Source organism: Epinephelus lanceolatus, chromosome 22, assembly GCF_041903045.1.
Source record: "Epinephelus lanceolatus isolate andai-2023 chromosome 22, ASM4190304v1, whole genome shotgun sequence".
Lineage (NCBI taxonomy): Eukaryota > Metazoa > Chordata > Actinopteri > Perciformes > Serranidae > Epinephelus > Epinephelus lanceolatus.
Genome location: NC_135755.1, coordinates 28832501 through 28858803, shown reverse-complemented (window position 1 = coordinate 28858803; position 26303 = coordinate 28832501). Strand labels below are relative to the sequence as shown.

General features: G+C 41.6%; 1 protein-coding gene across 2 annotated transcripts in view; it reads left to right on the top strand.

The window, feature by feature from the left end:
• The window catches only part of nlgn2a (neuroligin 2a), a 239201-nt gene that overhangs the window by 146087 nt on the left and 66811 nt on the right, over positions 1 to 26303 (top strand). For both annotated transcript variants that reach the window (XM_033610424.2, XM_033610423.2), the window contains one exon: positions 15141 to 15290. In XM_033610424.2, the coding sequence (XP_033466315.1) occupies positions 15141 to 15290 (150 nt within the window). The remainder of the gene's footprint in view (positions 1 to 15140; positions 15291 to 26303) is intronic.

Genomic DNA, 26303 nt, shown 5'->3' with positions numbered 1-26303 from the left:
AGAAACATCTCTATAGGGGAATGGACAAGCAGGTCCCTGGATCCCAGCCTGTGTCAATGAGGCCTCACAGCAACACACACTCATTCAGTCCCAATTAGACCCCAGACACCCTGTGAAACCAGGGCTGGAACGGCAGCCCCAGTAATGGCTAGATCGTTATAGGAGGGAGGGAAGTAGCGAGGGCAGAGAGGCCTGAGAGAGAGGAAAGGAGGGAGGTGGATTGGGGATAATGAGAGGTTGCATGAGGACAGACAAGGAGGGAGATGAGGAGGAGCGTTGGAGAGGGGTTGATTATATTCATAGACATACACAAACGTGCAAATACAAAGGAAAGAAGTGCATGTGCAATTTTATACAGAACAAAAATGATCGCTTGAGAGCCCTCCATTGCCATTCATTCCTTGTACTGCCTTAAAGTAATAACCTGCAGTACATATTGCTACTTTCTGTTGGTGATATGGTACAAGTATTTCGACAAATAGAAGCAATTCATGATTTTTACCACCTACTGTACCAAATATATAAAGAAAGGAAAATTAACATTTTAACTCCACACCCTAACTGCTACACTTCTTAGTAAAACAGATCCTAATTCACATTTTAAATGTAAGCCTTTGTCACAGTCTGTCTCTCACTCCCTCCTCTCTAGCCACATTCTCTATTCCCAGGGCCCCTTCATTGCCATTTTCCATCCATGCCCACAGACTTTGCCTGCTTTCCCCATCACCTGACTGCCCCAACTATCTACACACCTGTTCCCACTTTCCTCATCAGCTCTGCAATTACCTCCTCACCTGCATCTCATTCCCTCATCAGCCTCTCAGTACACACTGCCGGCCCAGTTCCATTCATTCCCTGCCAGGCCAACAAAGTGCTATGCTGCTTCCTTGCAGTGATTCTTTATGGTTTGGAGCTTCTGTTACTCTGCCCTGTTACCTGGACCTGCCTGCCTGTCTACTTGCCAGTAAGCCTATATTCAGAGTCACTGAAATGATTCTGCCTTTGTCTGCATTGGGGTTCTGTCCATATTACCTGTATCCACAGCATCATGACACCAGGCACTGCCTTAATTAAGTTACTGTGAATGTTGGAACTGAAGTGTGCTCATTAGATTATTTTGTCTTTATATACTTATGAGGAAAAAGGAAAAATGCAGATAAGCTAGATATACAAGATTTTTTGAAGCAATAAGGAATTAGGATAGTCTTTAAGCAAAGAGGAGTCAGTAGAGTCTTTGAGCAATAAGGAGTTAGGATAGTCTTTAAAGCAATAAGGAGTTAGGATAGTCTTTAAGCAAAGAGGAGTCAGTAGAGTCTTTGAGCAATAAGGAGTTAGGATAGTCTTTAAAGCAATAAGGAGTTAGGATAGTCTTTAAGCATTAAGGAGTTAGGATAGTCTTTAATGCCGAAAGAGGTAGGATAATCTTTAAGTAATATTGAGTATAAGGAGTTAATATAACCTTTTTAAGCAATAGGAGTTAGGATAGTCTTAAAGCATCAAGGAGCTAGGGTAGTCTTTTAGAATGAAGGAGTTAGGATAGTCTTAAAGCCATAAGGAGTTAATATGATATTTTAAGCAAGAAGGAGTTAGCATAGTCTTTAAGCTCTAAGGAGTTGGGATAGTCTTTGAGCACCACGGAGTCTGGATAGTCTTCAAGCACCAAGGAGTCTGGATAGTCTTCAAGCATTAAGGGGTTAGGATAGTCTTTAAGCACTAAGGAGTTGGAATAGTCTTTGAGCACCAAGGAGTTTGGATAGTCTTCAAGCATTAAGGAGTTAGGATAGCCTTTAAGCACTAAGGGGTTAGGATAGTCTTTAAGCACTAAGGGGTTAGGATAGTCTTTAAGCATTAAGGAGTTAGGATAGTCTTTAAGCACTAAGGGGTTAGGATAGTCTTTAAGCATTAAGGGGTTAGGATAGTCTTTAAGCAATAAGGAGTTAGGATAGCCTTTAAGCACTAAGGGGTTAGGATAGCCTTTAAGCATTAAGGGGTTAGGATAGTCTTTAAGCACTAAGGGGTTAGGATAGTCTTTAAGCACTAAGGGGTTAGGATAGTCTTTAAGCATTAAGGGGTTAGGATAGCCTTTAAGCACTAAGGGGTTAGGATAGTCTTTAAGCATTAAGGAGTTAGGATAGTCTTTAAGCATTAAGGGGTTAGGATAGTCTTTAAGCATTAAGGGGTTAGGATAGTCCTTAAGCATTAAAGAGTTAGGATAGTCTTTAAGCACTAAGGAGTTTGGATAGCACTAAGGAGTTAGGATAATCTTTAAGCATTAAGGAGTTAGGATAGTCTTTAAGCACTAAGGGGTCATGTAAAAGTGGGCAACAATAATCTCGGGAGATCGAGGCGGCTACAGTTTTAGAGCCAGGCGCTGCACTTGCTCTCTACTGACTGCAAGAACCAGGGCATAATGGGAGATGCCTGGCTCTCACCTGATCTAAGAGCTGATTGGTTTTGATGGTGGCTCAACAATATGACATAATGATTTTGGTTGTATTGGAGAGATTTTGATTCTATTTGTCTGATTCGAACATTCATTCTGTTAACAGAATACATGTTGTGTGCCTGATGGTGACATGTCGTGGTCAGAGACTAAATATGCTTATATCACAGATCATAAACTACACATAGTCTATTGTATATTAACATCAGACCCTTTCAATTATTGAAGTATTTAGCAACTTGCAGTAGGTAGGACATTACTATTAATAATTATAATTACAATAATGGATTAGAATTACATCTGTACAAATGCGAAGCCCTGACTGTATCTGACTGACCTTTCATGAAAGCTGTTGTCTTGTATTTCTTTCCTCTGTGTTTAAATCTTAGGTTAGTGTTTCCGATTTATTTATGTAGTTTGAGGGTGACAGGTCTGCTCAGCTGATTTATGTGTATGTACAGCAGTAAACGTATATGCTGCTGATTTACGTGATAATCCATGTAAAATGAAAGTTGGACCATGAATAGAAATTACAGATCGCCTGTAAAGCATTTTAATAGGCTACTCTGTCATAATTAAAACGACCGGAGGCTGCATCACACTGATATATGGGTCTGATAACATTTAAAAAAAACCTAATCAGATCTTACAGGACGTGAGTGTTTCTGTGACTTGCTGTCCAGACTAAAGACTGCAGGACACAGGCTGGAAACTATCTTGTCTTGGCTTGTCTGCCACTTTCTGTCACCTCCCCCTGCTGTGGCTGCTTGATCTCATCCACTTTCCAGACAAGGTGCCGATCATCTCGAATGAGCCTAGTCTTTAAGCCATAAGGAGTTAGAATGGTCTTCAGTCACTAAGAAGTCACATGACTCTTTGAGCACCAAGGAGTTAGAACAGTCTTCTAGCAATAGATAGTTGAGATTGTTTTTAGCAAGTTAAGACACTATTTTAGGGCAAAAGCAGATTTATCATATGGAACACAAAACAGGCCATGTAATACAGTTTTGTATGTGGTGTTAAGTGGACCATGGTGTCATAACGAGTAGCTACATATTACAGATTACTGTATTGATATTTTTATGAGCAATTGTGTGGTTAAGTGTGTTTTTGTGTTTACATGGTACTTCAAACAAGACTCGGTAATTGTTAAGACTCGCACAGTCAAACAAACACAGACACTCACATAAAAATTAGGGTTTTCTGTTATCAGTCAAGCATAAAGAATGTGGAGATAAAGAAAAGCAAAATGAAAGGAATGGGAGGCAGGAAGCAAGAGGAGAGAGGTCAGCTGAAGTCCAAAAGGCTTAAGGCTAAGAGAAAGGGACGTGGAAAATGGAAGAGAGGAAGACTGTTATGAGCTGGAAAGAGAGAGGCATCAGTGGGAAAACAAGGACAATGCCTGTGTTTGTGTCGTCTTTGTCACTGTGGCATTTTGGAGGACAGAGGGGCTGTGTGCCCGGGTGTGTGTGTGTGTGTGTGTGTGTGTGTGTGTGTGTATTCGCTTCCCCATCCACTCAATTTGTGGAATTGATCCGCTCCCTAATAGTGAGCAAAACAAAAAGTCAGCCTAATCCAACCTCTATTTATAACACAGATGGGAGAGGGGAGGGAGTGAGAGATATAATTTAACAGTAGAAGTGCTACAAAATCCTGTGACAGTGAGATGAGAAAAAGATAGACGAAGACAAATAGAGAGAGAGAAACAGAGACGGAAAAAAGGAAGACTACTTGGGCTTCTAGCGGAGGTTTGAGAGAGGTTACAAATAGACTCTCACAGCAAGAGGCTAGCCAGCGGTAGATTAAGACAGAGGGAGAACGAGGCAGAGATGAAAAGAAAGGGGTTATCACAGAGAAAATGGAGATCAGAAAACAAACAAGTGGGGAAGATGAGAGAGGCCACGGTGGTGGCTGCTGGAGGACGAGAGTGAAGAGTAAAAAGATAAAGAATGTGAGATAGATTGAGAGCAACAGGAAGCGAGATAGGGAGAGGAGAGAGCACTTGCTGGTGGCAGCAGCGAGGGGCAAAGAGGTGTTGGAGAGAGCGAGAGCGATGGATGGACAGCTAGAGAAAATTGGAGAGAAGCACTTGTGTTTCTGGAGATGTTATTGAGTCTAATAAGAGCATGTTGTTGTAAGGCAGGCCAGGGCAGCCATTCTCATTCTCAGTGGTATCACTCGTCTTTTTTTTCTACCCCCCACTCTGCTCCTTTCTACCTCGCCCACACTTAATCTGTTGAAGGAAAGAAGGAGCATTGCTGTCGATTTGGGGAAAGGAAAGTTGACGCAGGAGGTGTTCAGCTCAAAACACAAAGGAGTCAAGGGTGCAACAACCACAATAATAACTAACCTGCTACTTCTAATTGCTTATGCATTTCTGTCTCTATTATTGCTGTTGACTGCTTTTCTGGGTTTAGAAATGTGCTTTTCTTGACGTTACAATCAGCCAATAATAAGTTTAAGAAATAATTACGCATATAATATGTGTAACATTTTTGTATGCGGTGCTAGATAGATACTGTAGACACATCTGATACCTTTGAGTAGTAGCTGTTTGCTTATTTTTTGCTGGAGGGGTTGCTGGTCTGATCTTTGGAAGCATATTGAGCTGTGAGGTGGGTGTTTGCTCGCTGTCGCAGGCAGTGAAGTTGGTGTAGACAGAGCACAAACAGTACAGCAGCTAGGATCATCCGAACTCCATGCTGGTCCCCACTGCCCCAGTGTTATAAGCTCAGGCAGACAGCGAGAACAGAGGCAACAGGAGCAGCACTTGGTGTGTATTCACTACATGTGTTTTCCTTCAGTCTGTGCATCGACCAGTGGGGAAGCGCTGGAGCTTTTAGCCTCTCTGTGAGTTTTTCATGTATTTCTTTTAATGGGTGGACATGGAATTAAACTTGGAATCTTTGTTTTTTTTTGGTCACTTTTGCAGAATTAGAAAAAGTTTCCCACACAATGCATAGGGAATTAAATCGTCAGGCTTTTAACATAGCATTAGCCCCTTTGGTCACCCATAGTAGGTTATGGTCAGTAAAACTGAGTTAAAGTCAATGTATAACTTGGAGTTTTGTAGGTTGTAGGTAAAAATCTATAGCATATCTATTAGCTTACACACTGGGCAAAGCTTTTCTGTCAGGAAATATTCCACTTGATATGATTATACCATTGACCCTCAACAAGCAAGGTTCATATGCAAAATAGAAATCAATGGACAAATGCAGTCAGTGGTGCATCCGGCTCTAATCGTGTCAAATAATGTGTCAAAACAGATGTTTTCTAGGGTTTCGCTAGTGCTACAATAGACCTGTGTGATGCAAAAAGGCTTAGGAATATAATAATCTTTTACAAGGTAATATAATAATATAATTAAATATAATTATGCATACTTAAATCAGGTTGTTAAGAGGCTCATGATACATTGGGACTTGGTACTTGAGCGTTAGCTGCCAGCTTTGAATCTAAGAAACTCACAAAATCTTACAGGAAAGGTTCTTATTTGCTTTTTTCGTTTGTATATTTGATTTTCTGAAAACATATTTTGTAAATGAAAAACTATTTAGCAGCTGACAGCTCTCTGTGAGCACTTGAATGCACCATCAGGGAAGAAACTTTAAAGCAGTACCTGGTGTTAACAACATTTCTATGCTACAGTATTGTAAGTTTGGCAAAAAAATAAATCAATAGGACAAATAAAAAGAAGTGACACGACGTCTATTGTAATGAATGGGCTTTCTAAAGCGAGTTTCATATCTCAGCCAGTTGATCCTCATTTTGTATTGATGTTAGATGGAACCTTACTGCATTGGAGTTACGACAAGAAAGAGACACTCATCAGTCTGTGTGTTAATGAGTAAAAACACAGATATTTAATTTAAAGAGGTATTTTACTGCTGGAAAGATGCTCTTTTCATAAAACTAGACTGTCTGCGCAGTAGAAAGATGCAAATACTTTTGGAATTAATGCTGCAAAACCAGAGAAAACAGAGGAAGAGAGCTGTGGCACTTTGCTCAAGTGATGGAAAACCAGAATGCATTGTGCCGCACAGGCCCAGTAAATGCTCCTGCTGGTGGGTGGGTGACGTAAACAATCCACTAAAATATGTTTCTTGAGACATTTTAGGTGAGAAATTGGCAATACAGTAACAGAATCTTCGTTTATTTGATCAGCATTGCCGAGGGCATACGGTAAATGTGGAAGTACAATCTGCAGTTTGAGCAACAGCTCAAGAGTGAGCGAAAAGAAGGGAGATCTTGGCACCGGTGAGATGGAGAGAAGTTCATTTACACTTACCACCCACACTGTTATGATACAAAGCTGGTTGGAAAATCAGCTAAGTGTCCCTTAAAGTCTTCCCAGGTATGTTAAAGGATTGTAAAGAAATAGAAAGCGAAATAAAATAGTGATATGTTCCTTTTCTTTCTCTACTTTCTTTGGAAAAGCTCAGTCTCCGTCTCCAGCAGTCCAGCTGATTCCCACAAGTATTATAATACCAGTGCATGGACACACACACACATGTCCCAGATGCAATCAGTGTGGCCTTTGCCTTGATCCATTGTGCTTTAACGATTAAGCCTTAGCCCTGCTCGGTGGCCTATAGGCCAGCTCTGCTGCTGTGCATCTCATCACATCCCATTCATCACCCCGTGTCTGTCTCCACCTCCAGCCCTCTATCACATCAGCCTGCCATTGACCTACTATTGACCCACATACACACACAATGACACACTCGTTTGAGACAGACAGATACCCAGTTTGCGTTTTATTTTCCCTGAATGCAGTTCATGTTGGTCAGGACTTACCTCAGGCTTTACTCATGATTAAAACCACTCTCTATTCAAACTGGCACTCCTACAGATCCATCAGTAATATTTGACAGAGAATCTAAATGTGAAGAAATGCAGTTGTGTGTTTTATGTTTTTGCAAACTTAAACACAAACAAGATCTGTGGTTCTAGTGCGTCAAAAATGTAAGAAAGAAATCATGTTTTCTTTGCTCAGATAAAACTCTTTGAGACTTTTCCTCTGAATATGCAGCTGATAAGATTCACATGGATGGTTGTGGCGTGGTTTGTGTCTCAAGCAAGAGAGATATTTCAGTTCTCATCAGTTATTCAATAAATGTGCTGTATATTAGAGTAAAGCCTCATTCCAGAGTATATTTTGCCATATAAATTGGGGATACATATCCATGTTTTTCTTAAACAGCTTGACTTGCTTGCAGAAGATTAGGTGTTTGTAATAATTCCAATCCATCATGACTATTTCTTACAGGTCTAAGAAATACAAAAATATGCAGAAATACATTTCTCCCATTACACTGTTACAATAGTTTCACCACTCTGTAACCTTTCTGTTAATTGGACCACTAGTACAAAGAGCTCCTGTGTGTTTGCACACAGATGACAGTTCATCATTTGCTGTGAGCAATTTCCCTATTATTACAGCTTGGAACCTCAGCGTAAAAGGTCAATATTTATCTGCACCTCACACCCACACGTGCCTGTGCACACACACTTCCCCGGCCTATCCATACTAATGAAAGTGAAAATAGAAACGGTAGAAAAACACACACAGTGGAAGCCTATAGGTGAGAAATGGAAATGCTAATTTGGAGAAGGTATAAAATTCTGCATGCTGCGTTATTCTTCCTTGAGTTGTCGTTTCACTCCAACGTGATTCAATATCTTTTTAATTATGGAGAGGGCCCTCCGCTTCCATCGCTCCATGCTCAGTTTAACGTATGGGAAGATGATATCTCAGCAGGCTCCTGAACTCACGGTGCTGTTAAGAAGTAATATATGCTTTTTAAACTACTTGTCCTCTACAGCCAGCTTTCTCTCTGCTTCTGAAGCTCCCAGGAAAGCCACATTAGACAGGATGTGGTCGAGGTTAATCTTGGTTTACCCTTAGCTGTACAAAAAAATCAACAAGGAAAATATAAATGTAGACTTTACAATCTAAGGCTTTTTATCTGTTATCCTTCCTGTTAGACCCTGAAGTCCACTTAAGTGCATATCAATCTTTCCCTCTCTGCTGCTGGCGCTGTCAGTGTTTACTGACAGCATACATCATTTCCCATAAATCAACAGCAGACAGTGACGCACGCGGCGCAGCAGACCACGCTCCATCCCCATGACTAATCAGTCAGTTGATAATGCAGTGGATGCGCATCTCATCAGGAGACCAGAGGGTGGCGTCTCTGAGGGGCAACAGTGGGCGGTGTGATAAACTGGAATACTCAACACAAGTTTAGGCCTAATCGTCTCATTGTCTCCGTTCTGCTTGAAAGGATCAGCAGCCATGCTAAGCTCCTTGGGGTACCAGCCCTCAGCTGCTCTCTGCCATCTTGCTTTGTCTTTGTTGTTGTTGTTTGTTTGTGATTGCTGAGCACAGCCAAGTTTTTCAGTGGCATTGTTCGGTTGTTTTATTTTGTTCACCTTTTCAATTTTGTTTCGAGTTAATCATTTTCTCTTTTTTGTCTAAAGTGTTTTCTGTTGTTGTTGAAGTGCTGTGATAGAGAAAGGAGCACAGCTTGACTGCCAGCCTGTCAGGATGTCTTGTCAGTACTAATTTACATCTTTATTTGTGCAGAGTTCATTAAAGCAAAGGTGGGAGAAGTATTTTGATCCCTAAGCGTAAGTTTGCAATGGAAGAATACTCTGATACATGCAAAAGACTATTAATGTGAAGGAGCAGCAGTAGTGTCCAGTGGCAGTGATTTAAATGTAGTTAAAACCAGCAAAACAATTTTGATCCAACAGAAAAATTAAAGGGACAGTTAACCCCCAAATCAAAGAAACATATTTTTCCTCCTACCTGTAGTGCTATTTATCAGTCTAGACTGTTTTGATTTGAGTTGCAGAGTGTTGGAGATATCAGCCATAGAGATGTCTGCCTTCTCTCCAATATAATGGAACTAGATGGCACTCAGTTTGTGGTGCTCAAAGTGCCAAAATAATACATTTGGAAAACTCAACAGCAATGTCTCTTTCCAGAAATCATGACCCAGCTACTCAAGATAGTTCACAGACATTGCTGTGAGCAGTTTCATGTAGGAACTATTTTCTGTCTACCAAAGTAAGCCCACCAACTGTATTATCGCTCTAGAAGAAAGTGTGCATCTACTGCGAGCTCACCTAGCACCAGTGAGCTAGCTAACGTTACAGCTCAGCAGAGGAGAAGGGCCGTTGATGGTTATATCTTGTGCTGTTATCACCATGATCCTCTCGCCCATGAGTAGATGGACACTTCCTTCTGAGTGGTGATACAGTTGACGGAAGTAGTTTAGTAGAAAGATGATGCTCACAACAAGGTCTGTGGATTATCTTGAGTTGATTAATTTCTGGAAAGAGACATTGCTGTTGAGTTTTTCAAATGTATTTATTGGTGCTTTGAGCACCCCAAGCTGAGTGCCATCTAGTTCCATTATACTGGAGAGAAGGTTGACATCTCTACGGCTGATATCTCCAACACATAACAACTTTTGCATGGGAAGTGGCGTACGCCTCTTCCGGGCCCTTTTTTGTGCATACGCAATGTTTATAAATGAGACCCCTGGTCACTCAAGACAATCCGCAGACCTTGTTGTGAGCATTTTAATGTGGGAACTGTTTTCTTTCCACTGAACTACACCTACAAACTGTATCACCATGCAGAAGGAAGCATGCATCTACACCTAGCTCACCCAGCACCACTGAGCTAGCTAATGTTACAGCTCAGCTGAGGAGGACGCCATTAATGTTTAGATCTTGTGCTGTCACAAGCATGGGCATGTTGTCCATGTGTAGATGCACATTTCCTTCTGCATGGTGATATGGTTGGCGGGTGTAATTTGGTGGAATATCTTTTATTTAACCAGGTAAAAGGCTCATTGAGATTAGAAATCTCTTTTTCAAGAGTGACCTGGCCAAGAGGGCAGCATAGAAAGAAAATAGTTCCTACATGAAACTGCTCACAACAAGGTCTGTGGATTATCTTGAGTTAGCGGGTCATGATTTCCGGAAAGAGACATTGTTGAGTTAAAATTAAAAAACCCAAAACAAACAAACAAACAAAAAAAAAAAAAAACAATTGCCATTTTGAGCACTACAAGCTGAGTGTCATCTAGTTCCATTGTATTGGAGTGATGGCAGACATCTCTATGGCTGATATCTCCAACACTCTGCAGCTCATACCAAAAATGTCTCTATTGATAAATAGCCCTGCAGGTAAGGGGAACAATATGTATTTTTGTATTTGAGGTGAACTGTCCCTTTAGAGATCAGAAATTTAAAGATAGGTTTTGATATACAATATTCCCCGAAGGCACCCGTTCACTGTGTTGAGCAAAGTGAGAGTATTCCTCTGAGTCAGTCTCTCGGTGATGTTGGCCTGTTGCTGCACTTCTGCTGCTCCTTTAGTTCTACATGTAAACAGTGGTACAACACAAATCAGCGCTTGCCCCGCCATGTCACTATGAGTAAGCCTCCCCCTTTGCAGCGTCAGCTTGTGTCTGCGTGGAAGAATTTACCATCTGCCGATAATCTAGCATAGGATGTCAAGGATTTGTCGAGGCTTTGCATGTATATTCTGGACACTGTCCCAAACTGCCTCCATGGTACAGTACAGGGTATACAAGCCAGTATGTTGTCATTCAGAGCCTGTTGTGTTTGTCTGTAGACATGTTGTACCTCATGAAAAGCAGATGATAGAAACATTGTACATGTGCTAAAGGTTTTCCCAGAGGAGCTGATGATGTGATTAGTTTTTGAAGCACCTTGCTGCATAACATTTGCATATATTTAAAACAATAAATGATGAAGGTGGCTTCCTTCTTTTTTTAAATTTTTTGTAAGCTTTATAAGGACTTCATCCCACATGGGGATCATATGTGACACCCGGGGCTGGGAACCTAACCACCCGCCCATCTGTGGGCATCGCATGCTAAACTTTTGTTGTGGTAGAAACACAACAAAGCCAGAGGCAGAGAGGGAGAGACGGAGAGCGCCTGAGACAGGAAGAGAGAGAGAGAGAGAGGGAGAGGGAAAGCTTGTAGCCCCCGAGGGCCTCAGTCCTATCTGTCACTGTGCCAGAACGATTCGCCCTGTTACTGATCCATGGACACCAAGTCTACAGGTCAACTGTGACAGCCTGCTTGGTGTGTGTGTGTGTTTGTGTCTTATGTAGGTGCGGGCGGGTACATCAGTGCATCTGCATTCTGTCTCCCATGATGCCAGTGGCTGTCAGTCTTCATCTCCTGATGCAGAATACAGAAGTGTGTGTGTTTGTGTGTGTGTGTAGGAAGTGTGTATGTGGTCACTAATGAAATGAGATGCAGCTAGAGAAGTGGCGAAGGGCGTCACGGGGTTAGAGATGCACGAGAGCAATATGTTGCCACGGCAACAGTCAATGAGACTTTGTCCACGTGAGAGTGGCTCATGTAGGGAGAGTGAGAGATTCAGAGAGAGAGAGAGAGGGGCGGAAACAAGTGGAAGTGAAGCAGTTGCCATAGCGACTCTCCTTTGCAGCTGCCTGTAAATTTCTCTCTCCCCAGTGTGAGTGTGTCTGCCTGAATGATGCACTGGGTTTAGCTTTGGCTCTGTATTAAGTATGACTGTGTATGTGTGATACCCCAGTGTATCGCTGGTGTTTTAGGGTGTGTGTTCCATGAAACATCTGATGCATGTTTCAGCAGGTATTTCACATACCTCACATATTTATTTATTTATATATATATATATATATATATATATTTATATATATATATATATATATATATATATATATATATATATATATATATGTACATACATACATGTGTGTGTGTGTGTGTGTGTGTGTAAGCAGGTTTCACAGGGAGCCAAACACCCTCCATCTCTCTTCCCTTCCAACAGATGCTGTAGTGGTTATTTATGTGGTTGTTCTGCACTACTGCTCTTTCATATCCCCAGGCCTACACACACACACACACACACAAACACAAACACACAAACACACAGAAGCCAACAGGGGCTGTCACTGTGCCACAGTTCTAAGTCTTGTGTGCCATATGCTACCGTAGGCTCCTGGCAGGCAGGAGTATCGCTGCTCTCAGTCAGCTGGGAGACTGGTTCAAAGGCCAACGAGGGCCCGCCAGGGACCAGGCTGCATGCACACTGCACTGTAGTAGCAGGCGTATATTGAAGCATCTGACATTGACTCTGAAATGTCTCCCATGAATTTTGAAAGAGTGAAGCTAGAATTTGTTGTCATGATTCAGTTTAACTAACTGCCTTCAGCTTCCCCCAAAATATTCATATGTACAGAATATTTTAGAGGATATTCTTTTTTTTAAGTAAGTAAACAGTTGTTGAAGCAGAAACATGACCCCACAGTGATTTGACTCTTTTTAATGATGTTCAAGAAAAAAGCATTAAAAAATAGATTAACTCCATTATACAAAGAAAATAAGTGATAACAGACAAGTCTCAAGTTAAGTTTAAAGGGACAGTTCAGCCCAAAATCAAAAATCCATATTTTTCTTCTTACCAGTAGCGCTATTTATCAGTCTAGATTGTTTTAGTGTGAGTTGCTAAGTGTTGGAGATATCGGCTGTAGAGACGTCTGTCATCTCTCCAGTATAATGGAACTAGATGGCACTCAGCTTGTGGTGCTCAAAGCGCCAAAAAAATACATTTGAAAAACTCAACAGCAATGTCTCTTTCCAGAAATCAAGACCTTTTTACCCAAAATAATCCACAGACCTTGTTGTGAGCAATTACACTTAAGAAGTACTTTTTTTCAACCTAACTACAAGGGCCAGTTGTATCACAGCGCAAATGGAAGAGTGCATCTACTCATGGACGAGAGGCTCATGCTAGTGATGTAAACATTAATGGCGTCCTCCTTGACTGAGCTGTAACGTTAGCTAGCTCAGTGGTGCTAGGTGAGCTAGCTGTAGATGCACGCTTCCTTCTGCATGGTGATACAGTTGGCAGGTGTAGTTTAGTAGAAAGAAAATAGTTTCCACATCCCATCTGTGGATTGTCTTGAGTGACCAGGAGTCTCATTTATAAATGCTGAAAGAGGCGTATGCCACTCTCCACACAAAAGTTGTGATCTGTAAAAACAGACTTGATGGGAGAAACTTTGACCTATGCTTACCAACATTTTGGAGATGGGAAATTGGCGACGCAGTTGGGGTGGAAGCCTGATTGTAGAAATTGTCGAATATTTGTTGGCGCCACCATTTTTGGCTTTTGTCTGTACGTACATTTTAGTATGTATCCTACACATTGTTTTATAAATGAGACCCCAGGTCATGATTTCTGAAGAGAGACATTGCTGTTGATTTTTTCAAACTTATTTCTTGACTCATTGAGCACCACAAGACCAACACTTTGCAACTCACACCAAAACTATCTAGATTGATAAATAGCACCACAGGTAAGAGAGGAAATGTATGAATTTCTGATTATGAGATGAACTGTCCTTTTAAGTGAAATCACTTATTTGAAGACATCTAACAATCTAAGACTTATTCTTTGGATTAAAGTGCTTACCAGAGAGAGTTTATATTTTGTAAGAACCGGCCCATAACCTCAACTTTGTCATATTTTCCAGTAGTAGAAATAACATTTTCACATGGAACTTTTCACTTATCTTTTCATTTTGACCTGAAGGCAGGATCCACTAACAATTTGTGCCAGTGCAAAAATGATAGCATCCAAGAAAACTGTGTTTTTCTAGAGATTCCCCACAGGGTAATTGACCTAGAAATAGGTTGATATAGCTGTCCCCGCAGCTCAGGGCAAGTTGCGATTTGCATTTATGGGAGTTCCAAGTTCCAATGTGCAAAATAAAATGAGAAAATTATGGAAATTCATAGCAGACATGATATATTAAGAGCCAGTGGCCTTTTATTATCTGTTGGTTGCACACAGAATGTTCTTCAGACATTGGCTTTTTCCCTTGTAGCCTTGGCTTTAATACAGCTCCCCCTGTCATACTTTTACCTGTAAATTGCACTTGTGGTGCAGAGTTGCTTTCAGTGTGTTTGCTCTGTCGTCCCAGAGTGCCTTTTTACACAGTGTTGAAACATCTTTTCTTTGCGGCAGAGAGCTCTTTGGGGTGAGCTTTGACACCAACACTTTGGGCTCCCACAGCAAAAGAGCTGTTTATGTTTTGTCCTTGTACATTCTCAGTTTTAACTAATTACCCGTGTCTGCCCTGGTTTTTGTGCTTCAATTTAGTAAATAACCTCACACGGGTGGAATCAATTTCACATGCAGTTCCTCGTGCACTGTGCTTGGGATTGCATCAGTGTTGGTCACTTTGGGCCTCAGTGAGAAATAAAGACTGTCAGAGGCAGTAATATACAGGTTAGCTCTAATATGCTACACTACCCAGTGATTTTCTCCGAGCATTATTGCTTTAATCACCAGGAAACATACGATTAGATTCTTGTAGTGGCGTCTCTTGTTATTGCCCGTTGCTAAAATCACTGCCTGAAATCTAAATTACCTCAAGCTCATTTTTTAAGAGCTGGCATCCAGCTGCAGGCAACAGTGCACTTCTTAGGCTCTGATATAGGACTGTGTTTTCATCCAGCCGAGCAATTTGCTGTTTGCTCAGTATATTATCGTCTAACACAATATGTGATCAAAGAGAATATGAGAGGCGTAAATACAGTTATTGACTTTCTTCTTTTTTGCTGCTTTCTTCCCTTTGTGTGCGTAGATATTCGTGACCGCAGGAAGAAGCCTGTGATGCTATTTATCCATGGAGGCTCCTACATGGAAGGCACTGGAAACATGTTTGACGCTAGTGTCCTGGCCGCCTATGGCAACGTGATTGTGGTGACCATGAACTACCGGCTCGGTGTACTCGGTAAGTGACTTGGGTATCTTTACTTTGTTAACAAAACTGCTCAGACACATGCAAAGTTTGCACATGTTGCCACAGCAATGAGAATTCCATGCTGACCCTCTAAAACCTGAGCAAACTGGCTTGGTTTTTCTTTTTTTTAAACTTGGGAAGAAGGCAATAAGCAACTTCACAAAATGTCCCAAAAATTAGCAAGAAAAGAGTAAGATGGTACTTGAAAATGGTCTGAAAATAAAATGAAAAGAAGTAAAAAACAAAGGCAAACAAGAAAATAACTTACACACACATACACCGCTAATTTCCAGGTCTTTTTCTTGTCACCTTTTACTATTTTTTTTGTAATTTGCTGGAAATTTCTTACCAAGTTGCCTTTTTTTCTATCTTCCCATTAGAAATCCAAAACAATTTTCTCAGGTTTCAGAGGTTTAAATGCACGTGAAAGGCGCCTGAACACAGCACAAGAAAACCGATGCCGATCCAAGTGTTGAAGGGTTAATCTGAAGATATGAGGCATCATAATATATTCAATCTACTCATTTTCCTTTCTGCTCTCTGCCATCCTACCAAACACTAAACAGTCATCTGCACACATGCGCAGATCGATTCCTCCCAGCAGACTCTTCTTGATGAAGTCGCTGATGGATGACATCAATAGAATTCATCAATCTAATGACAGCAGGCGTCGATCATAAGCGCTCACTCTCTTATGGATTTCCTTTGATTATTCCAGTCTAACTCTCTGATTATGTAATTGTTTTGCTTTCTTCGAATGACAAGGTTTCATGAAAGGATTGCGAACCGTTTCAAAACTCCCTTGGTGTCATCAGTATCTTTACACCAAAAAAACCCCCCAAAACAATTTCATTTAAAAGAAGCATTTAGATTGTATGGCATGTATTGTCACTGCATTTTTAGAGGATCTTATCAGGTTTTTTGTGTTTGTGGATAAACTCCTGTCGTCTTTTCATCCGGATTATAATTAAAATTTGGTCCGAAATGCTCTCAGATAGGAGGATAAATTCCAGACACGTTAGTATGAATAAAAACAAAAACTGAATTTTTTTCGCTGTTCTTGTTATTAGTTGTACAAGTTTGCAGTGTGAATGTTTAGTCCTCTTGCGCCTCGTCAAGTACCTGCATAATCATTCAAATTTAATTAGAAGAAGGTTAAGAAAATGAAAACAGAGTTGATTTATTACAAGCAGTGAGAGTTCTGTATTTTTCCCTGTTTTAGCCGTCAGGTCAACAAGGCAATTATTCCCAACTTTTTACTCGGAGTAGATTTATGATCTTGCACCACCTTTGACTCTCACCATGTGACCACTCTCTCGATTATTTATTTGGCTCCACAGTCTCAAGTTACAGTATACTTTTCCAGTAACTCATAGAAAGGCCTTTATGAGAGAGAATCCAGAGACGGGAACAAGCATGCAAATCAGATACAGATCTGGCATTTTTACCGACACAGAAATGCACCTCACAATTCCTCATTTTAACTGCACGCCCTCGCCCGGCGCCTCCAACCTCTAGACGTCTATTTCGCAGCTGTATAATTCACTCCACAAAGAGCGAGGATTGTAAAAAGGAAAATGCCTCCACAGAGTGTTTTGGTAGATGGCATGGCTGTGATGCACTTTTGAGCTGTTGCTACCAGACACAGCACAGTGAAAGTGAGGGATTTGGAAAGTAGTTACGGTGGCTTTACAGGCCGAGTGCTGTAAGTATACTGTTACTGTCTGCTCAGGTTGCTGTGAGATACAGCCATAGCCAGGTTTGAGGGGAAAAAAAGAGTATCATCCGTCACCTCGGCTCTCCAGCATGAGCTCGTCATCCTTTTCCTGAAAATACACTTGACTTCTTCTCTTTGTTACTCACTGCGCTCTGTCTCGCTCCATTGAGACCAAGTAATTTAACTCGGAGAGGAGGAACATGCCTCTAAGGAGGCAGGTGCTAACTAAAGGAAACTAAGTGCATTAGATATTTCATTAGCCGCAGAGAGAGTGGGCTGCTGGAAGCTGTTTCAAAATCAGCTGCCTCGCGTTTGATTTGTTTTGTTTCTCTTTTTTTGAAGGAGGTTTCTGTGGTGTTTTTCGGAGCACTTACACAGCCTTTACAGCGTTGACAGATTTTCATTTGCCTGCAATTACCTGAAGTGTTTCATTTCAGAAAGGCAATCTAAGATGTGACTATTATCAGGGATCCATGAAGCTGCCAGGAAGCCAGTGTGTGACAGGAGTGTGTTCCTTTGCTTTAATTTTCCAGTGTTTTAATTTCCAGGCAGTTTCCTCACTGAGCAGTGGTAAGGAGTTAAAGGATAATGGTTCCTGTCTGTAAAAATAACATTGTTCTCACCATGTTAATTGCAAAGATCTGGGCACACAGGGACAACTCTGAAAAGAAAACCGTGCTAAACAAAAGTCCCAAGCTAGACTTATTTGGAATAGAAAAGATGCACACAGATTTCTTGTAAAATGATGAAATTACTATCTCTGTTTTTCTGCCCTCAAATGAAGTGGTTGCGATGTTCTGGATAAACTGTTGGCTTGTTTACAACCTGTCAGACCGCCTGTGTTTCTTGCCTGTAGCAATGATTCTGAGCTCCCATATGCAGAAATTACTGAGAGTGGAGTGTCTCCATAAGAAAAATAAGACAGAAGTTGCAATAAACTGGAAATTTCCTTCAATGCAGTCAAGCTGGCTGATCTGTTAATCAAATCCATTTGCGTCCATGGGCACAGGCCCAGGGACCTAAAGTGTCAGGGGCCCCCTCTGGCCTTCATCTGCAAAATGTTAATCAACAGTTAATAAACATGTGCCAACCAAGAGGAGTTTAAAAATGGCCTCAGAGAAATGTAAAATGAGTACAAAGAGACAAAAAAGACCAAAAAGAGACACAAAATCACTACAAAGAGACTCAAAATGACCACAAAGTGGCAAAGACTGGCTAAGAAAGACTGCAAGGAGACACAAAACAACCACAGAGATGCAAAATAGCCACAGGCTCACAAGGCCTACCAAAAAAGGACAAAACAACCACTAAGAGACTGCAAAAGGACAAAAAAGAGACATAAAACAACTACAAAGAGACATAAAATAACCAGAGAGACATAAAATGACCACAAAGAGACACAAAGAGACTAACAAGGACCACAAAAATGGGCAAAACAACCACAAAGAGACGAAAAATAACCATAGAGAAATATAAAGGAAATAAGACCAAAAAGAGACTCAAAAGGACTTCAAAGACATGCAAAGCAACTGCAAAGGGACCCACAAGGACTATGAAAAGGGCAGACAGCCACAAAGAGACACAAAATGACTACAAAGAGACTTAAAATGACCATAAGACTCAAAATGACTAACAAGAGACACCAGACAACTGTAAAGAGAATCACAATGACCACAAAGAGACATTTAACAACTACAAAGAGATGAAAAACAACTACAGAGAGACACAAAATTACCACAAAGGGACACAAACCCATAGAGAGATGTGTCATGGCTTTAAAGACATAGAAAACAACAACAAAAAGAGACTTATCAACTGTAAAGTCTGTAAGTGTGGCTTCTTTGAAGAAAAGGTGATGGGGCCTTCTGCATGTCTGTGTCCAGGGGCCCATTGTCTCATAATCCGGCCATGTTTGACAGTTTGACTTTTTAGGGGAGTCATTTAATCCCTGCTTGAGCCTTGTGTGTAGAGTTTTAGATGGACAAAAATATCCCTGATCAGAGGGACTCCAAGTGAGTGATTACCGACAGAAGTTTAGTTTTCAGAGATGATAAAATGAGTCAGAAGTCTCAGCAGCTACTCCAAGTTTTTTACTGAATTTGATTCAGCTGAGAAAAGACATAATGGTGAAGTATTAAAATCTCTCAGATTATTACTGTGTCACTGGATGTGCATTAAGTAGGGCTGGATCTTATTTATCTCCCCCTGTGAATCTATAAATTTCTCCCCAGTATCTCTACATGTCTCTTTGCCAGTCTGGTGGCATCTTTTGCATTATCTTCTTTCAGCGCCCTATCTGTGACTCTCTCATCACATTCTTTGAGTCAAGGAGAAAGCAAATTGAGAGGAAGACTTTGTCATTTGCATGCAAAGAGAACGCCGCAGCTATCTCCCAAATATGAGAGCCATCCAGTGCAATTTGGCCGTGATTGGGGAGAAATGTGAGTAATCTTTTGCACCATGCATCCTATATGATGGATGGCATTTTACTTTGACAGTGAGAGACGGACAGAGAAGCCAGCGCTGGGTTTAGAAATGGACATTTTGTGTGTTTAGAGGTGGTGTGCGTCAGGCACGTGTGGCTGCGTGCATCCATGCATACCAATGTCTGCTCTGTGGATACACTGCGAGGGGTTCCTACTGTTTGTGTTCTTGCTTCAGCAATCTGACATGCTGATTTGGAAGGGCAGCGCAGGAATTATTGATACAGGAGCGAGATGTGTTCATGTGAATGCAGGCTCAATACTGCGTGTCTGCCAGACAGAAACGGTTATCTTTGCATGAGATTATCTTCAATCTCTCGAGGGTCAGGACCCTCCTGCACGTATCGGATGTTCGAGCTGTTTTGTAAGTTATTGTTATGGTCTTTAAAAGCACAAGGTTTTCAAAGCCTACCACAAGTTACTGTGAGGGTTTTGCACAGCCGTATTTTTTAATTTAGCAGGGTATTTAATAACCCTGATCTTATAAATGATTAAAGCTGGAGTTAATTTGAATGCACTGCTGCTAATTAAAACTTAAGCTAGTCTTTTAAAACATTTCTTGCTTATTCTGTATCTGGAAAACAACAGATTACAAAATAACATTTAAGTTGTCTGCTGCTGAACTTGAAATCTGGTTGTTATAACTACTAACTTTAATCACATACTTTAAGAAGGGAGAATATATATGTACAGAAATACTAGTTAAACTAGAGAGGGAACCAATATTGGGGAAAAATTTTGAGTATGAGTCTCAAATTAGCCAGCTTGAAATGCAAGACCGGTGTATTTATGAAGGGCAGTTGTTCGAGTATCATTGTGAAGCATGTTGGTTGAAGTGGGGTTTGAACCCCGGACCTTTTGCTTCAGGCGAAGTTGGTCTAACCAGTGAATCACAGGGAAATTGCCTTGCACGGCAGTTTGATTGAGTTGGGGTTAAGACCACCACTCGAGGACTGGGTGAGTGGTGTTGGAATTCCAGTTGGAGCAGCTTCTCACTTTGATAATTGAGGTGGCAAAATGAAAATGAATGTGATGGGTAAAGGGCCTGAAGCTTAGCAAACAGCAGAGGTATTTTGTATCCTGTGGTAAAAATACCTCCAAAAATCCTGTCTTTGCTTGGTTTCTTCATGCTTTAAAGGGGTAGTTTGGATATTTTGATGTGGGGTTGTTTGAGGTACATGTCCAGGGTAGCCCCTTTTACACTGCCTGTTCAAGGCAGGAATGACGTGTTGTGATTACGCCTGGGTCCATGTCACTGGTTCGACAGCCCATTGGTTCGACATCCCATTAGTCCGACTGTCCGCGGTGCTGAACGGCTCGCGGCGGGCGTATGGTGCGCTGCGACCGGCTTGAGGTGGAGCAGGCCCACGGCTAATGTGTTTTCACTTTATTTTTCATTTTAACACACACCATGATCTTTTCCTAACCCTAACCAAGTGGTTTTTGTGCCTAAACCTAACCAGACCTTAACCACAGGGCATCATGATGATTTTGGAACGGACTTCGGAACAATGAGTTTAATATGGTCGGAACAATGGGATGTCGAACCAATGGGCTGTCGAACCAATGCGCAGTTCCCATTACGCCTTGCCGTTCTGTGTAAAATGTGTGATTGCGGAATAGCTAAGTTGGGAATGAAGGTAATAACAGCGCCAAAAACGATGTTTGTATGAATGCGACAGCTGGTAAAAGTTTGACGTTTCTCAACATGTTATGCGTGCGACCCACCATTGGAGATCAGCCGTCAAATAGCAGAGACAATAAATGATTGTTATTGCCATGTTATGCCATTGTCCTTGTTTATAAAGTGCTGCCAACATCTATGTTATATGTCGCACCAAAGGCAGATGCTGATGTGTTATACGTCACACTTTTCATGCCTTTTGTCATTCTGCAATACTGGCATGGTGTCTACAATCACACTGATGAGCAGCATGATGCCACCATTGTTTGGTTTTGTGTAAAAATGCAAAGGTGGCATAAAGAAGGGAGGATCTCTCGTTTAAAAAGGGCTAGTGTAGAATGAGTTGCAGGTCTGCAGCTGCCTCGATTGGTTAGCTTGTTTGTGTTATTGTGTGACTTTGGTGTTTAAAGATTTCGTTCAAATTCACCAAAGTCACACATTAAGACAAACAAACGGATCAAGCCAGCAGTAGACCAGCAGCTCTAATGTTCTGCAAAGTAAAATTACTGTTTTTGTCAGTGGAGTTTGGTGGCTTTGAAGAGACTACAGATTCATTTCAGTTCAGGGCTGTCTGTCGGCAAGGTAAAGCAGTGAAAATACTCTAAATATAGCGTACATTTAAACTGATATTGATTTTTTTTTTTTAGGTGGCTTGAATACATTTTGTTGGGGTTTTTGTTTGGGGTTATATTCTGCAGACTTTTTTAACGTCCTGCTCCTCTAGGCTGTATCTGTATAATTGTATATACATCCATGCATTGTCCTTATATGACAGCTTTTAAGAAACAAAAAGAAATGATGCCCAGAAAGACAGGAATGCTAGTAATAGAGGTCGTAGAAGAGCAATCAACCTTCCCAGTCTTTTTTTTTTTTTTTTTCCCCATCTGGCTGATTGAGAGACGTGATCTTTTCTCTCTCCCCGTCTCCACTGACACCCTTATTTAACAGCCGCCTCTCCGGGCCTGCCAGCACTACGCAAATGCTAACCACCGTGGAATCCTTCACACAGCGGAACATGCCTGACTCCATCCGTATGCTAATATGGAAATTTACCTGTCTGGCACCCAGGCAGACGAGCTTCTCCAGCAGCAGACACGGCTCAAGTGGCAGTGCGGGAGGGAGGAAGAAAAGCAGCAGGCAGTCTCCAGCGGCTTCTCTGCAGGGAGTTCAATATGTAATGAAAAGCTTCGCCGGGCCACTGAGCACTTGACCTTGCCTTAGCTGCCTTAGCTGCCTTAGCGACAGACATGCTTACAGTACATACGTCACCTCCACCCCAATGAGCTTTTAATATCCCCCTGCCGCCAATGCATGAGTCGGGGAGGGAGAGCCAGAGCAGGAATGAGGGAGGTGAAAGTGAGACTATGCATTCATTCAGACATTAACAATGATGATGAGAGCAGAGAGGTGGAACAGCGCGGTACAAAGCTTAAAGCATATTTCGGAGCAACACTGCAACACTTATGTTGACATACTGTACCCGGCTTTGTGCGCGCATGCTGTGGCCAAGATACACCGAGTAGGGTGAGAGATTTTGAGAGATGAGAGAAGTGACAGAGGGAGAGAGATGAGAGAGAGGGCAGAGAGCAGGAAGAGGAGGAGGAAAGAGGGGGGGGGGGGGGGGGGCTGCATTTGCCTGTGATGCTAAAAATAAAACCTGCAGAGCCGCTTTTGAATGTGCAATAGAGCAGACATTCATTTAGAGCACAATTATATACGCTCTGTCCTGCTGTCTGCGCACATGCACACAGCAGATATGGCATCTTCTGCATTATCAGTGCATACACACACACATAGGCTGGAATGTTTTGCACTCAGGACGAATCCTCCGTAAAATGGTTCTGCCTCACACACACATGCTCTGTCAAACTTGTGATTTGGTATTCAGGAAGTGTGGAGTGAAAAATGCCTGCTCAATGCTTCAGCAGGGGGTCGTGTGTGTGTGTTGTGTTTCTTGTGGGTGTGTGCGATCCCACGGCCAGACAGTGGTGTGAAACGTGACCTGACAGGACCAGAGAAGATATTAAGACACACACGGGGTGAACACCTCTCCCTAACACTTGCACACACACTATTCTCAGTCTCCATAGCAACCTCCGGCAGAATTGATGAGCAAAGTCCTCTTGACTCTATGTGAGGGGAGAGAAAGGGGGACCGTGGTGTCTTAAGTGTGTGTGTGTGTGTGTGTGTGTGTGTGTGTGTGTGTGTTGGGTGGTATAGATTGTGACTTTGAGAAAGAGGACAGGCTGGTCTACTATATTCTGAGAGGGGATTAGCACCTCAGCTGGCCTGCATCTCACACACACACTCACAGTATGACACACATTCCCATGGGCAGGTGTGATGCACACAGACGCCCTCCTGCACCGACACTCACATTAACGCAGTCACAGACATGTATTCAGACAGCTCTCGCAGCTTCTCTGTCATCACTCCCCAGACGTTGTTTCTCCTCTGTTTGTCCGTGGCCTTGATACTCTCACCTGACATGCCTACTACTTTCTTGCCTCCCTCTATTATTTCCTCATCTATTTTCCCACCCTCTCGTCTCCTCTCTCCTCTTATAGATTTACACCTTCGGGACCTTGTGGAATACAGTTATGTACACTGCAACACTGCGATCTGTCTGTCAGTATTGGCCTCATTCCTACTAGGAAATGATGCCTTCTAGTTACGGATGAATAGAAACATGTCATATATGTACTGATAGATGAGACTCCCATCACATAGTGTGCAAAAGAGTATATGGCATCTCTTTCAAAGCAGTCTGGCAGTAATGTAATAAATCTTCTGAAACTTTATGTCCAGGGTGTAACCATCAAATAGTTATTTTACTAGTAGTTTAACACATGTATTGGATTGGTTAGTTTTCACCCCAGCTCTTTAGCAATTCAATATGAAAGTAAAATGCTGGTATTTTTCAACCTGGAATGAGGATTTTGGAAATGGTAACAAGTGTGTTGGCACAAGCCATGCCAGCTTCCCGCTTTCCAAAGACAATTTAGTGTTGCTTAAATCATTTCAGATGCTTGTCTTTGAGTCAGTTGAATTAGCTTTTGTAGCAGGAGGCTAGCCCTACAGTGTTTGCTTTAGGGCTGACCCCCAGTAGTCGTCTATTTGACTATTCGATCTAAGCAGCCTGATTCCTCTGCCAGTCTCTTTGTTGAATAATTGTAGTGGTAGGAAAATGTGTTTATGAAGCAAAGGATCATTCTGTTCAGGCTATATGGGGTGCAGAATGTCTGAATTTTACATAGAGTTGCTTGGTTTTCCCAATAAATCATAATGTATAACCTACTTTGGTATAAACCTTTTAATTAGAGCACTCACAGAAGACTAGTTTTTGAACTAACTTCAGGTTTTTTGTCAAAATCATTGGGGTAGGCACATGATAAGTTATTTTGCCAAGTCAAAGACAAATTGTTTAATTTGGTGTTTCACCTCTTTTGTCTGGTGTGCAAACCCACCCAACATGATTCGACTATCAGTCGAGAAAGGCAAGACAGTCTATATTCATTTTTAGTCAGGGACTGACTTTTTTTTGCCTCAATATACTTGATTTACCTGAATTAAGTTTCTCAAAGTCCTATAGCAGAAGTGGTAAGTGCAAAGTAAGCATAGCCCCGAATATGAAAATGAGACCCAGATTGAAAAATAGCAGAATTTTACTTAAACAGTTGAGGAAAAAATAATATTTTTAGGTCATGACTGTGATCCAATTGAAGTATTATAAAAGCCACAAAGTGATGCATCAGGGTATGGTGGAACAGACAACAGAAAAAAAATCTTTACTTTTTTTCCTTGTGTTTCTACTTTTTTTGGACAGTCTGGGCAAAGTTGAGCAAAGTAACTATTTTGATTGACAGTGTGCTCTTTATATATCTTCAAATAGTACATCATGTCCTAATGAGACAGTGAAAAGCATCTTCTTGTGGTATTTGTAATAGAACAGCAATGTTATGTCCAGTGTATTAAAGTTAACGTGGCCAGCATAATGACAGGTGAATTGATAAAGGGCGAGGTGTGTCAGTTTGGTTCACTGGAGATTCAAAAAGATCTCACTTGTTTTCTCTTGGTTGTACGTTTATGTCTGTCTTTCGCTTTCTCAAAAAACTCTCACATCCTCTCTCTTTGTTCCCTCATCTCCTTTCCCTCCTGTGTTTGTTGCTTCTATTTCATTTAATCTTCACTTCACCCCCCTCCACGATTTGCTGCGGGCACTCTTTAAAAACTGAGTTATGGGGCAGATTATGCTGATGTATGTTTCACATGTCAAACAATCAGCTTTGTAAGTGAGGAACCATGGGCTGGTAATAGCCAGGGATGGATCATCATTACGGAGGGATGACAGCCGTTTGAATCATCGCGCAGCACCACGGGGCTAAATGGGAGACTTAGTTCTCCCTTGGGGGATGGCAGAGTTGTTTGGGGAGCCAAAATAGCATCCCATGCATCTTTACATTCAGATTGACGCTTGTGAAGATGAGCTGTTAGTGAGTGTATACACAATTTTCTGCAAAGAAAAGCAGTCAGCATCTGTGACACGGTGATGTTTGTTGTCTGCGGACTAAAACTAACACAGCCTTTGAGCTCTCTTTGCATGCAGCCAACACACATGCATAATAAACAACATATGGCATCAGGATGCAACAGTGCTGCGTGTTTAATATTCCACTGCACTGTAGGCTCTCCCAGTGTGTTTGCTTCTCTGGATGTTCAGTCAGACAGAAAGTGTGTGCATTGTTTGTATCAATAATGCGAACACATACAGCTTATGAATCCACCACTGAACACTTTTACACAATTAGATGTCATTTATCTATGGAGTTTTCTTATGTGAGAGTATTTCAATTTGAAATTTTGCTGTACCCACTTTTCCTCAACCTTTCTGGTTACTTTTTAACATCATCTTTCTTGAGTGATTTCCTGCATTTCCCCAAGTGATTCTTAATAATCCTGAGAGAGCAGGTGTGAAGTTGATGCTGTCACCTGCTGGTGATGCGTTCGGGAGGAAGGAGCGGCAGGCAAGGTGTTTGCCAGTTGAGTAAATTGAGAGGTTTTCCATGTGTCTCCCTAAAAAATGACCTCATTGTTTGGCATCATTACATCCTAGTCTGCTG